This window comes from Apteryx rowi, unplaced genomic scaffold (genome assembly GCF_003343035.1).
Source record: "Apteryx rowi isolate R43461 unplaced genomic scaffold, aptRow1 scaffold_25, whole genome shotgun sequence".
Classification (NCBI taxonomy): domain Eukaryota; kingdom Metazoa; phylum Chordata; class Aves; order Apterygiformes; family Apterygidae; genus Apteryx; species Apteryx rowi.
This window is the reverse complement of record NW_020448863.1, coordinates 606371-620198: the sequence shown is the minus strand read 5'-3', so window position 1 is coordinate 620198 and position 13828 is coordinate 606371. Positions and strand designations below refer to the sequence as shown.

At 38.9% G+C, this 13828-nt stretch overlaps 1 protein-coding gene across 1 annotated transcript in view; it reads right to left on the bottom strand.

Annotated features, from left to right (window-relative positions):
• Positions 1-13828, bottom strand: part of PIK3C2G (phosphatidylinositol-4-phosphate 3-kinase catalytic subunit type 2 gamma) — a 211999-nt gene that overhangs the window by 154242 nt on the left and 43929 nt on the right. Inside the window, exons 8-9 of the mRNA XM_026066913.1 lie at positions 13213-13335; positions 6738-6771 (exon numbers count right to left, since the gene is read on the bottom strand). Of these exons, the coding sequence (XP_025922698.1) occupies positions 6738-6771; positions 13213-13335 (157 nt within the window). The remainder of the gene's footprint in view (positions 1-6737; positions 6772-13212; positions 13336-13828) is intronic.

Sequence of the window (13828 nt, the reverse complement as noted above, 5' to 3'; positions counted from 1 at the left end):
AACCCAGTCCTTTACTCCCTGTTTTATATATACACTTCTGTGCCTAGCATTATGTTTCTTATCTTTTTATTCATTCTCTTCATTACTTTCTCCGTTTATCCTCCTTTATCTTTTGCTCTAATGCATTTTCCCTAGGATACCATATTATCCTCAAACCCAACTCTCTTGGATTTGTAACAACTTAGTAGCTTCCAAACTAAAAGTTTAAATTTGCACTGAGTTCTTCTACATTCCAAGGAATTAACCACAGTAATATGCATAAAACCTTCTTAAAGAGTTCCAAAAGAGGACATCAGTGGATTATGATCTTAGTACTATAAGGAGAATGTTCTGTTTGATGAAGTGAAGATTTTGAACCAATACTTTCTATTTTATCTGAAAAATAACACACTACTCATATTGGGAGAAACAGCTATTTAGGAGACTCCCTGGCTCCAAACTAACCAAAGTGGCAGATGGGTAGATATAATGTAATAGCAAGTCCTTATTTATGCAAACTGACCCACTAAAGTGAATGGTTGCAAAAAAGAACCTTTTCACCTTTTCATCTTTCTTTTTCCTGAAAGAGGGTGAAGCATAGTTCAGAATCTTTGTAAAATTCTTGTTGTTTGTTGAAACATGACCCTTGGCAACCAGCAGTTTTTACACAATCTGTAATGTAGACTGTAAGGGAATGTTTCAAATTTTGTCTCCAGAATAACAGCAAGAAGGAAACACTCCTTGGATAAAAAAAATACCAAAACATACACAGTAGTGTAATGGGAAAAATATTTTCCATAATAGAAAATTTGCACATGCCAAGCAAAGAAGTGACTAAGGTGCAATATGCCTATCACAATATCCAAACTATCTTGTTCATGGGCCGTATTTGCAGAAGAATGATTCTAATCAGTTAGCTGAAAGAAATAACTGAATGCCAGACAGCGGGGGTGGGGAAGGAGCAGAAAAAAAAAAAGAGAGAAAAAAGAAAAGTGGGGCAGAGGCCTAATTTTTGCCTCATTTATTTACAACATGTTTCATTCTGTCAGCTGTGAGGGGGAAAAAGGTTCCTGGGTGCCCAGGACCTGCCCATCCTGCAAGATCCATATGGCTAAATGGCACAGGGTTAAAGTCCTCACTTATTTACAGAAAACATCAGCAAGGCTGCCTGCTGAAAGGGGCTGGAAAACTTTGTTCTTTTTCTCTCTCTCTCTCAAAAGAAATTCCATCTTTCGCCCAAGGGCTTCTCGAGTCTGTGCCCAACTGCAGAAATGGAGCTGGTTTCAGAAAAAGAGCTCAGGGGTACTACAGTCTGGTTCTCCTGCTAAGACGGAGCGTGAGGGGTGAGGACAGCAATGGGGCAATCAGTCTGTCTGCTAGTAAAGGGAGACGAATGAAACTTCAGCATTACCTATTTATCAATTTACTAGGAGATCCAGTATGATGATCTTTTCAGGAACAGAGCTGATCCTCAAGTGTATGCAAATGTTCAAGTATAACCTGGTCTGTAGCTGTAAGATTTTTTTCTACATTTGTTTTCTTACTCTTGTCAGCTCTCAATTTAAAACTATTCTGTGGCCTCTGGGCTACAGTCATGCTTTTTATCCCCCACTCCTTGCTCATCAAGCCCAGTGTCAATTAACTAAATTAGAGGTAAACTTTTGGCTAGTCTGCAAGTGTCCATTACTCACAAGAGCTAGTCAACGTCTTCTCACTGCACTTTTATGAGCTGCTGAATAGGATTTGGTATGCTGAGATAACATCACCTAGATAATCTTAAGGCTTTTTATGACTTTTATGATTCATACATCTTAAATACTGAAAGGACTAAGAGGTTTCACTGATTTACGTAGCACAGGATGTAGACTTCCTACAGCAGATCCACAGCTTCAGATATGCCAGAGTATTTTTTAGAAAGGTATCCCAGGCACAGTTAGTACCTAGGGGAATGACGAGTACAATACATCACAAAGTGGACTGTGACCAAGATTAATAACCTCACAACTCAAGCCTTCTAATTTATTTCTGGTATGAAATTAGTTGGCATCACCTTCTCACTGCTACATTGCAGAAATGAGGTGAGACCAAGGGAAGTGAACTCTAGCCTAGGCAATGAATCAATACGTGGCTCCCAGATATGCTTATTTTTGACCTGTGTTCCTTGTACATGACATCTGAAGAAATGAATTTCACCCTTGGTGACAAACAGAATAATCCATGCGGTCCCCCAAAGTGTTTATGAATATTCATGCATGTGCCATCAAGATTTAGTAAAGAACACACTAGCCTATTCCTTATAGCAGACCATTTTCTTTCTTCCTCTCAGTCCAATATTACAATTTACATATTAGTTCAGTGCCAGACCTTCTAACAGAGTAGGTATTTTGCTGTTACTGCACTAGCAGATTACATCAATTTAATACCTATTAAACACGCCCTGTCCGATCCTTTGCACATATTTTCTCCAGGTAAAACATGAAAAATATCTGGTTAAACAGAATCTTGGAGGAAGGATTAATACCCTAGTGACACTTTAAATATATTTTGGAGACCACAAGCTTGATATTGCTCCTTCCCACTTATTTTCGGAGAGAGGGAAAAGAGCACAGTCCTAAATACAGTTTAGGACCATTAAAAAAAAAAAAAGGGCTAATCAGTGTTAATTAGACCATCATAATGATAAGGAGACAGCAAGACATTAAAAGGTTATGATGCAAAAACTGATGAGATACAGAGTTTCCAAGCACCAATATTTACCCAATCGTTCGAAACTCTATCTCCTTTTCTCCCTCTTGTTACTTGAAGAATCCTATGAATTAGCCCTTGAAAAAAAAACTTAGTCTTCCACTGTCCTGCTGTTAATAAAGAGTCTCTGCTACTGTGTGCTCTATAATGCCCTGTTAAATTATATCTGATGTTTTAGGGGGAGGGAGATGTAGTAGTTACATAAAAGTTGGTCTTGGGTAAAAAGCCTGACTTTCAGAAAAACATATTAGGATTTAGCACAACAACAGCTTAGACAGAAGTAAAACGTCATGCTTATATTTAAAAACAATTCAGGACAAATTTACACAGATGGAATGTAATCAGTAAAAAGCTCTTGACATTTTTGCATATTCTGAAACAAAAAGCCACCTTTCTTAAACAATAGTATAATGGCTTTGTTCCAGGGAAAGAAGGAGTAATAGTTTTCAGTTTTACATGGGAAAACCTCCAAAAATTTTTCACCTTTCCCCTTCCACTTTCTTTGGTGAATATTTTTCGGATCAGGTCTAGAAGTAACTACCAAATTCCAAATACAGTTTGGGAAACTTTACACCTTTAAATGTAATGGCAAGTTCATTAAATGTATCATCATCAAGATATCCGTTTTCTACATTCAGTCCAAAAGACAGCAACTCCAGCAATTCAGTGGGAACAGACTGTTGATTCACTGTCATCAGTTCATGGTGCACACTGGAATTTCTGGGAAGATGTCCCAAAAACCTACTGACCAAATTCCAAAAGCTGCTTAATTTATCTGATCTAGTGAAATCCCTACTTGAAGTTACAAGGCTGCAGGCACTTGTACAAAGATTCATTCATCAGCTTTTGAGAAAGACACATGGACTGAGTTTTGTATTGATTTGCAGCCTGTCTTTCCATCCTCTGGATAGCAGTAAACAACAATGCTAAATCTTTATTAACTTGAATAATCTTATTCTTTATTCTGGGAATTTTTTATACTGCAGGAAGGTGGTAATGTCTAGAAATTATTATCCTTCCTCATATTTAAGAAGAAAGAAAAGGAAAAAACAGTTTAAGTACAAAAACATTAATACAGTTTTCTAAGGACTTCATAGAGAGAGACCAGAACATGATCCAGACTTAGACTTAACATGGATGAGTACTGCTCTGTTCACAGTGATGGAATAATTTGGTCCACAGAGGTAACACTGTTAATAGAGCCAATTATTGCAACACTAAATCAAGGTTTGAGATCTTGAATACAGTCTTTGACCTGCTTTGTCCATGGCAAATGACTAATATTAAACTTCTATTAATCTTTTTTTTAAATAAAAGAATAAAGCATTTTCTAAACAAATTAAGTACGGCCTTCACTGCAGTAGTATCCTGTATCTTTTTCTCTTTTGTGGCAGAGAGAAGCTATACTGAAGACAAACAAAACCCTGTTTGACAGTCTTTTATGATACTCAAGGTAATAACAATCATTTGGGGAAAGGAGGAGGAGAGGAAAAGGAAAATTCTAGTTGGAGTAAGTGATTGCTGCTCTTGCTGTTAAGAGTTTGATTCTGTTTTCTTGAAGATAACATGAAGATACATATTAGGGACAGGAAAGAACAGCGTGAATAGGAAATGCAGTCTGTCCCCTCCCCAGACGTCATAGCTGACTTCATTTGCAATTGTGCTGCTAGAGAAAGCAAAGCACATGTTTTTCAGCTTCCCTGAGTTTTGGCAAAAACATACCAGCACTGGGCAAAGATGGTTATTTTACTTTATTTTGAGGGCTACAGGCTTGCCAGTTTTTGCATGCATGCAATTCCAGACAGCTAAGCATAATAAAGTAAAAAGGGGACAGGAAGTGAAGGAGGTGGAAAAGGAAATGCAAAGGTGGTTTCAGCAAAAATGCACTTTCACCTTTCAGGTGTTTTTTACTTAGTGGGTAAAAATACCATCTGGTTTCCTCTCAGACTCAGTCTCCCCAGGTGAAAGGATGAGACCCTCCCCCCCCCCCCCCCCCCCAGCATTATCAGGAAGGTGAGCACCAAGGAGATAGGTGACTGAGGAATGCTGATGATCTCAAAGTGAAAAGATGAAATAGCTTTATTCAAAAAAGGTGAAACATTATTTAAAGGTGAAATAGCTTTATTCACTTCTTGGGTGTGAGGTGTAAGTGCACACATGTTAGGCCTAGTTTCTAGCAGATCAATTTTGGGCCATTGCTCTTGGACTTCTTTGGTTTATCGGACATGACCTTAACATGGTCTTTGATAAGATGACTAGACCTTTCTGTTCAAACTTTTTAGCTTAGCTTTAAATATTTTGCTGGCTTTCAGAAGCAATTTTATGTAGTAGGTCTAGTTGTAATGTATGTATTACATTAACACATACATAAAATGTATGTCATTGCATGTAATAGGCTAAGTTGGATTTTGGTTACCTCAGACAACTTTGAATGTAGGCTTCTCCACAGAATTACTAACGTGCTGACAAGTTCTGACTCACAGTTGCAGTTTCTAATATTACCTTGCCAGATGGATTCTGCAATCCTTATGGCATTAAGGGCGTGTCAGGAACAAACAGAAAAGTATCAGTCTTTGTAGCTGAAGGTTTCCTGGCATAAATAAATAGATGCAGAGAAGTAAAGTGCCAAAAATCTGCTAGATTCCTTTAATGCTACTCAATAAATTAAAATTTTCCTTGAGGAAGCGGCTCATTCAGTGAAGTCCAAGTTTGCAAATATCTTTTAAAATAGGAATGTCTTAGATCCTTTCCAGTAAGGTTTTCTGAAGAGTGTGTGGAGGAACATATTTCAGGGCTAGATATTGATTTGTAACTATTAATTTCTTTCAGCTTTAGCAAATTGTTGTCATTAACGGAGTTTGACAAAACTCATTGGCTAAATGCATGTATCCAAGGGAGAAGAATCTTACAAACCGTACTTACCTTCTCCTCCCTTTGGCATCTGCATGTCCTCCCCTCACTTTCCCGACCCCCAGCTGCTTAGCTTTTACTGGCAGCTTAGAAATATAATTACTGTTTGTTGGTTTGTTTGTTGTTCACGAAGGTGAAACAACAAGCCTGGCATTTGGAATCCAGCATTTAACCACCTCTGTGTTTGAAAGGCTGCTGTAATCTTTGTGACCTCTTTGCCTCTCAGAGTCCACTGCAATCGAGACTGACAGATGGAGAAAGAAGAAAACAGAAAAAGCATCTCAAATGGCCACTTTTTTTTTTCCCTCCAAAGAAAGGGGGGACTGAGATGACTTTCACAGCACATGTTGGCCCACACCCAGCATGCATAAGGTGGCCTCTTTGTAAGCACCAGCAGAGCCCTCCGGCCGCATGTCCCAGGCCAGGAACAATGCAGGGCAAGGCTCCAAGGCCTGGACCTGGCTGTTAACCCCAGCAACCTGGCGCAGGCACCCGCTAGAGAGCAAACTCCTGCACCTCCCTCAGTTTGGGAGGTGCTCTACAGTAACGTTGACAGGACTGGCCGTTAGCCAATGAGTCTAGACTGATTTTAGCTGAGGGATTAAATAAGAGTGGGTCTGTGCTTTTATCCGTTACCATTATTAGCCTACCCTTCTTGTGACAGTATATCATTTAACAGAAAACAACATACTGTTTACACAACAAAAGACAGAGAACTAAAGCTTAAGGAGGAATAAGAATTATTGGAGTTGGGTAGAAAAGCCATGCACAAAATTAAATTTTCAAGAAGTAACTCATTTTCCCTGTTGGAACTAAGGACAACTACTAAAAATAGCAGTAATAGCACTACAGACTGTATTATGTGCTTTCACTCTACTACTTATTCTCCATATTTGAATCTCCAGATTAGTTTTGGGAAATGGTATGTTTTATTTATATGCCACTTTTATTTTTAGCTTATTATAATTACCTCATAATATGACTAAACATGTAAATATCTGCATTATGCCAGCTACAACCTCACTAGTACAAATAAATAGCAAAATGTGTGTTTTCTGATGATATATCTTGAATTAATATATTTTAACAAAACAAAACTTTACCTTTGCCTGGCATTTCCACACTTTGAAGTGAATTCTGTAAAGAAAAAATACAAGGGAAAATGTAATCATTTATTTCAGAAAAGACCAAAAAGTAGTTATAATGGAGTTAGGAACAGTACTCATGGAAAAGAAGGCTGGTTTTGGTGAGAAGGGGGAAAGGTGTATCTTAAAGTTGTGATGAGAGAGGGCACAACTGGGACCCAGAATACGAGGGCCTGCCTTCTGGCTATGCCATGTACCTTCTTTACCATCTCAGACAAGTCACTCGGCATCAGGTTTCTGACAGTATTTAGGCATGTTGAGATACAAGGAGGCACTTATTTGCATTTGAAGTGCGCACACATTTTCCGCCTCTGTGCCGGTATAACAGAGATAAGAATATGCTCCCGATGCCTTGGCATATCTTGTCCATTCACACCTGAATTCCACATCCAGCCCCGCACGGGCAGGCCCCCGACCACGCGCAGAGCCTTGGCATCCCTTCAAAGCTGAGAAGCACCAAGTCCCCATGCAAGTGGCCTACATTTCACCTGCATTCCTGCTCCAAAACTGCAGAAATAGCTGCCTACTTGAAAGGCTTCTGAACAGGCAGCTACCCAGAGCTGGCCAACAGAAAATATTAGGTGCAGGCAGTTAGGGGGCATTTAGGCTGTCTGAACCTGGCTCTGAATGCTCAGCTCTGAGGCGGCCAGCTTTCATTTAGATATCTAATTCAGAGTCTGGATTTTCAGCTCACACATCCCACTAATGTCAGCAGGAACTGCTGGGTGCTTATGACTTCTAAAAGATCAGGCCAGTTATTTAGCCCAGATCACTCAGACCATTGGAAGAAAAAAAAAAAAAAAAAAAAGCTGCTCGACTAAAGCACCAAGTACAGTAAGTGCCATCAATCAGACCTCGCTCCAGGCTTCTCAGACGTCAGGCAAAACTAAATGTTGCTGCACTGTGTATGCCTCCCCCTCTGCACAGAAAAAACTGCTGTCACTGCACATACCTCCGTGCGTCTCCTGGCAGCACGGGTGGCACCAGCAGGCCTTGGGGCCGCAGGTGGGAACCCGGCCTCCACTTGCAAGCAAACAGAGGGGACCGGCTTCCCCCTGCCGGCTGCTCAATTTGCCAGTGCCTTGAGCTGCCTCTGTCATCAGACTTAATTGACCCAGATGCCATAGAAGCAAGTTTCCGAGATACAGCTCTTAACCACAGACACTAACAAGCTCACCTGATATTTCAGTACGCCCATGGTTTATACCCTGTTTGAACCCACATGCCCAAAGGGTGTGTTATCCTTCAGAGTCATTAATCCACTTGCAGCTCACTGAGGACGCTACATGTTAGTACACACATATTCAGCAAGGTCCTTCTTAAAAACTACAATTCATTCACAGGTGACATAACAAGTATAATGCTAGATACATGTTCTCCCTCAGGTACCTAGCTTGGCATTGGCAAAGTTTGTCTGGTAAATATGAAGAAAAGTCAAATGTTTACTTGAGCGGAGAAAGAAAAGCTCCAGGCTGAGAAATATGTTTTCACAATCTTTTTATGCAGTGAGACAAATGGGAACAGAAACCTTTGTTCAATTCTCTCACATTTTGGAAAGTAAACAATCTTTTGGAACAGTGCTTATAATTTCAACATAGTCTAGCCCATTTAATATATAGTGGATTAGTGCCTGTTCTGGCAGGATTTGATCTCCCAGGACTTTTTGTGAACTGCTGTAAGAAAGAAAAAAAGAGATGAAAAACCTTAATTGTACAGCAGGCCCAGAATTTCCCCTGAAAGGATTTTAAATTCCCAGGGTTAGGGTGGTTAGAGACTGAATGAATCACATTTATAAAGAGACACAACCAGTTCAAGAAGAAACTAGTACTGGTGCCAGTTGCTTTCATAATCTCTTAACCACAGTACGGGACTTCACAGTGCTGGCAGTGAGGAGGCAATAAGGGTAGTTTAATTAAACACAGGAGATTGGAAGAAATTTCCTTCTTTTCTTTTCCTTTTTTTGCATAATACCAAAATTATATTAGAGATTGAGATTTTTTTAAAAAGTATGCACACACGCATGTATAGATGTGTATACAGACACATATATTGCACCCTATGTAGTTTACATTGGAAGGAATAAGCAGCAGTTTCCCTGAAGCATAATGTTCACGTGGAGCTTGCCAAGTGGATGTGTTAAAAGGTATACCACACAGAACCACACAATGCATTATACTAAAGTGTCAGCAAACTACAGTGAAAAAGCAATTACAACTTATCTTCTGGCACTTCTCCCTTACCTGATGTGCAATGCTGCAGCATTTGAGATGTAACAGGTAGCCTCAAAAATTTCACTTCAGCTGTGGTGCAAGTTACTTGCTTGTCTGAAAAAAGGGTGATCCTTGTAGTAGTTAGACACCCTTCCTGTCTTCCATCATAACAAAAAGTCTTAGGGATGCTAAGCTGATGAGCATAATAGAAACACTTCAAGCAGACTGACAAGATAAGCTAATATTACAGGATTTAATTATTTCACCAGTACTTACAAAAGCACGATGGAGCCAGAATTCTAATTCATACAAAATGCCTCTACACTTCAATATGAGGAGTTTAACTTTAAAAAAGGTTTGGAGGAGCTGGTACTCCATTGAACATCCAATCGTTGAATACTAATTCGGGCTACATATGTTAATACAGACAGAAGTCATATTACATAAGGTAAAGAGTTGGTCCATAGTCTTTGTATAATATTGATAAACACAGATAGTCTTGTTATATTTATATGCTATCTTATACATGAGGTATTTACATACAGTGTATAATCTTTATTTTCATAAAATGGAATAGTGGTTGAGTTACAGAGCATGCAGAAATCCATTTTACTGCTTTTATGACATTTATAGTTGCTGCTGAACAAGATAAAGCTCTTCATAAAAGAAAACCTGAACTTTTTTCTGGATTGCTGAAGTCTACTTGACTGTCCTAACATTCACTTCTCAAAGGAATAAGAAGCAAGCAGCAGCAGCAACAGTATTTGCTGGTGCAGAAACAGTTTGACTTCAGTCCCCTCATCCCCACCTTTTTTTTTTTCTTTTTTTTTTTGAAGTCAAAGTCAGTTGTTGATCGGGTCTGCTTCACCAAGTAGGAGTAGGGCAGGGGAGGGGTCTCAGTCAAGGTCAGAGACAGCCTTTACAGGAAGGCTTCAAGGGACAGACAACTAGTTCAGCTAACCAAGCCTGAAAGGAAATGCTGAGAGAACAGAAAACTCAGTAACTTAAAACTGTATTTCTCTGAAAAATGAGTAACAGTCTAGCCACTATTCTCCAAAAGAAATGTGGAGACAAGCAGTTTGTTATGTGCATACTAGGACAGAAAAATATTTTAAGGCTAGTGATAAAATATTCTATCAGGACAGAATCTTTTTAGCATTCAGTGGAGTGTATGCAGAAACAGTATCATTTCACTCATTACAGATGAGCAAACACCATCATTATCATCATCACTGCTTATCATTTGTAGCCTCTGGAGATTCCAGCCGGGACCAGCACTGCACTGTGCTGGGTCCTGTACATATAGATAAGAAGAGGCATTCCTGCCTCTGAAGAGCTTATAACTTAAATAGGTACGACAGAAAAAAGAAAGATTATTATTATTCCCTCTGTGCTAGGAAATACATGGAAGCTGGTTCAAGAGAAGCTGGATATATTGGAAAGGGTCTATACAGGAGAGCTGGAAATAGGACACGTTGAAGAATGAGCAATGACTACCTGGGAACACTTGGAGCAGGGTTTTTACAACAGGACAGATTAGCTCATAATTCAATTATTTCTCTAGTAGCAGTAATAATATAATACTACTAATAATTTCTTTTCTAAAATTCAAAATGTTAATATGACAATGACTCAGAAGAGAAGCAGAAACAAACACATGAACACAGCAGAAATATTAGATTCAAGAAATATGGCTTCCACTTTTTTTTTTTTTAACCCATTACGTTATTCTTTATGGCAGGAAGAGTGGGGTTTTCTATTGCTCAGGACAGGCCACTGCTGATTTGGCTCTTTGACCACTATGTCTGCCTCCCTGCTGGCATTCAGAGAGGGTGGAACTGAAAATGGACTCAGGCATACTCAGGAAGCATAAACCAGTCAGGAGTTAGGAGGCAGCTTACATGTTGGGTTCACAGAGTTAAGCTGAACACTCAAAGAGAAAATACACTAATATAATTCCCCTTCATTCCACAAGAAATCTTTAACAAATTCGTCCCAGTACTTTAATTCTGCTCTGATTCTTTCCTAAAGGGGAAAATATTCTGTTGCTGTCTCCTCCATGTTTTTATAGGACCAGGCTTTTTATCCATCTTTTTAGGAAGATTCTGGGTTGACAACATACTTTTCTCAAGGGGAAGATACTGATCTGCCTGACGTCCCTCTGGACAGACTGGGGTTTAACTGAAGAGGAAACCATGTGAAGCCCTTGTTATTTCTTTTATCTGTTTCTCTGTTACACTTGTCCTCTAAAACACAACAAGAACATTTATTAAATGGAAATATTCTTATTAGATTATTCTTATAAGAATATTTCCATTTAAATCAATGACACACCAGAAAAAATGTGCGCTGTCACAGATCCATTTATACTGGAAGTTCCCCAGAAGAGTCATTTCTAATAATTAATGCTGAAGTGCACACACAAGTATTTAGGACGCTATACAAGCGAGACTTACAGTGAAGGAAAGCAAGTGAAAAAGCTCAAGTGCATCAGTTGGTCAGCTCAGAGCAACAACAACAAAAAACAGATCTATGTTGTTTCTTACAACTTGGTCTATAACAATACTTGCCTACACTTCATCTGACTTGAGAAAACATGCAAAACTTCAGATTTCAGAGGGATAGGACCCATATAACTAATTCCAGAAGGGCCTAGCTAGTTCCATCCATGGCCACATGGCAATGTCTGCTCTGTGATCTTTAGCATCCCCTGTTCCAGAAACACGGTTCTGGGATTTACTTACAAGCCAGACCTGCAGAGTGCTGCAAGAGATTTTCTAGAGCTTATTTGCTTGGGTCCTGTACTATACCTAAGTTGGAAGGTACTGCCATACTACCACATGTATAAGAGGAATGAAGAGAGGTTAATAATGCAGAGATTTAAGAAAGATTTTCTGAACATCACTTAAATCTGTTCAACCGACTTTCTGCTCTTCGGTAAGTCTTTTCACCTCTCAGCAAGAAGTTTGCCTCTGTAAAATGAGGACTATATGACAGTTAATAATCTGTCAAGAGCAAGTTTATATGGATGACAGTACATAATTAATTTGCTGTATGTCACTCTTCTGCCTTGAGAAATGTCATGAACAGAACTGTGTTAGCTTTCCTCAGTCTCAGGTTTGGGACCTCAAACTGCCTATCAGCCATATTTAAAAATTCTTTTTGGGTAGCTGAGCATCTTTCTAATTAATGCTCACTAGTTAATCCAATTAACACTAGTAAACCCAATGTTTCCTTTTCTGTCCTAAGTGTTCTTACACATGTATCACAAGCCATGGGCTAAAATCCACTGAGAGAAAGAATAATAGCTTTGCAGCTTGCTCAATTTGGCAAAATTTTCTAAACAAAATTGAGAAAGACTGGTAAAACAGAGACCATATAAGGAAGGAAAAAAGAAAAAAACCTTTAGTATCTTATTAAACTTTTAAAAAGTTTGAAGAGGAATTTCATTATGATGGGAAAGAATTAGCATAACTTAAGGTTACACCAAACTAAATCCGAGTGATTAATGGCTTTATTTTCAGATGTGCTGAGAACCTATATTTTTGAGATGCTGACTTCAAATGAATTTTTAGGTGCTCAGTATCTCTGCAAATCAGGTCCTTAGTGACTTGTCCAAGGTCATAGTAAAATGGCTGATGATAAAACTGAAAACAAAAACTGCCCTCCAAAGTCTCAGGTCACAATTTTACAGTAACCCCTGGAAACCCCATTTCAGTGTTTTAACAATAAGAATTCCAGCTGAAATCAAAACTATATTAAGCTGGGCTTTCTCTAAGCAAATAATAGAGGAATTTCTATCTTAAGAACAAGACATTTACAGAAGAACTGTTGCTTTTATTGTTACCAACCTATGCTAAATATATGAAACTTGATTACTTAGAAATGTCACGATTTGGATAATATTTGGTGTGGCAAAGCTGAGACTTGTGCACTTGGTGGGAATTAGAAAGAACAACCATAGGTGTGTATCAGTTAGCTTTAACCACAGGACAAGCCCTCTGCTGCTTCACTTGTCACACACTGTCCACAATCTTTTCTCTTTTTTATACTGCCTTTTCCTAACATTTGTCACAGAGGAAATAAGTAGTAAGACAGTACAATGGCCTACCACCTTGATCAATCAGAAAATGAATGCCACCTACTCAAGCTCCAGTTTAAAAGAAAAAATAAGACGTCAGCTTGTCAAGGCAGCCTTACAAAGGCTTCAGTGCACCTTTTACCTGTGCTTTCGCCAACAGCACTGCACGGAGTTTCTTGACTGCATCAGTAATGTCTCTGGTTTCCACAAAACAGAGGGCGCTGCAGATTGCTTTAGCTGCTTCAATCACATCATCCACTCCATGCTGTAGATGTCAGAGAAAGAAAAAAAAAGAAAATAGACACATACTATTTAATAGAAACACCTTACCAAAAACTTGATGACAATAAGCATGCAGAAAATCATATGTACACCTCCTCATCCAAAACTCAAATGCATCATGCATAAATCTGAGATTGCTGATGCATATTGAGATTGCTAGTGATCAGTGGTTTCTTAAGGACAGCATAGTTTTTGTCAAAGCCCAAGTATCTTCTAGAATATGTGCCTTGTTGAAAACTGTCATATTTAGTCTTTAAGACTGATACTGAGGCAAAATGTTGGTTTGAAGTATAGAAGCATTGTAAAGGAACTTTTGAGGAACCTTGAACCCAAATGATTCACAAATGTTCTGAGGATTTTATGTAACTATGAATTTATCCCTGCTCTTGTCTCCTACCCCCCTCTGTGAGACATGGCAGAGAGCCATTTTCCTTAAAAATAGTGGTGTGGGAGGCTGTGTAATCTGACACTTGTGG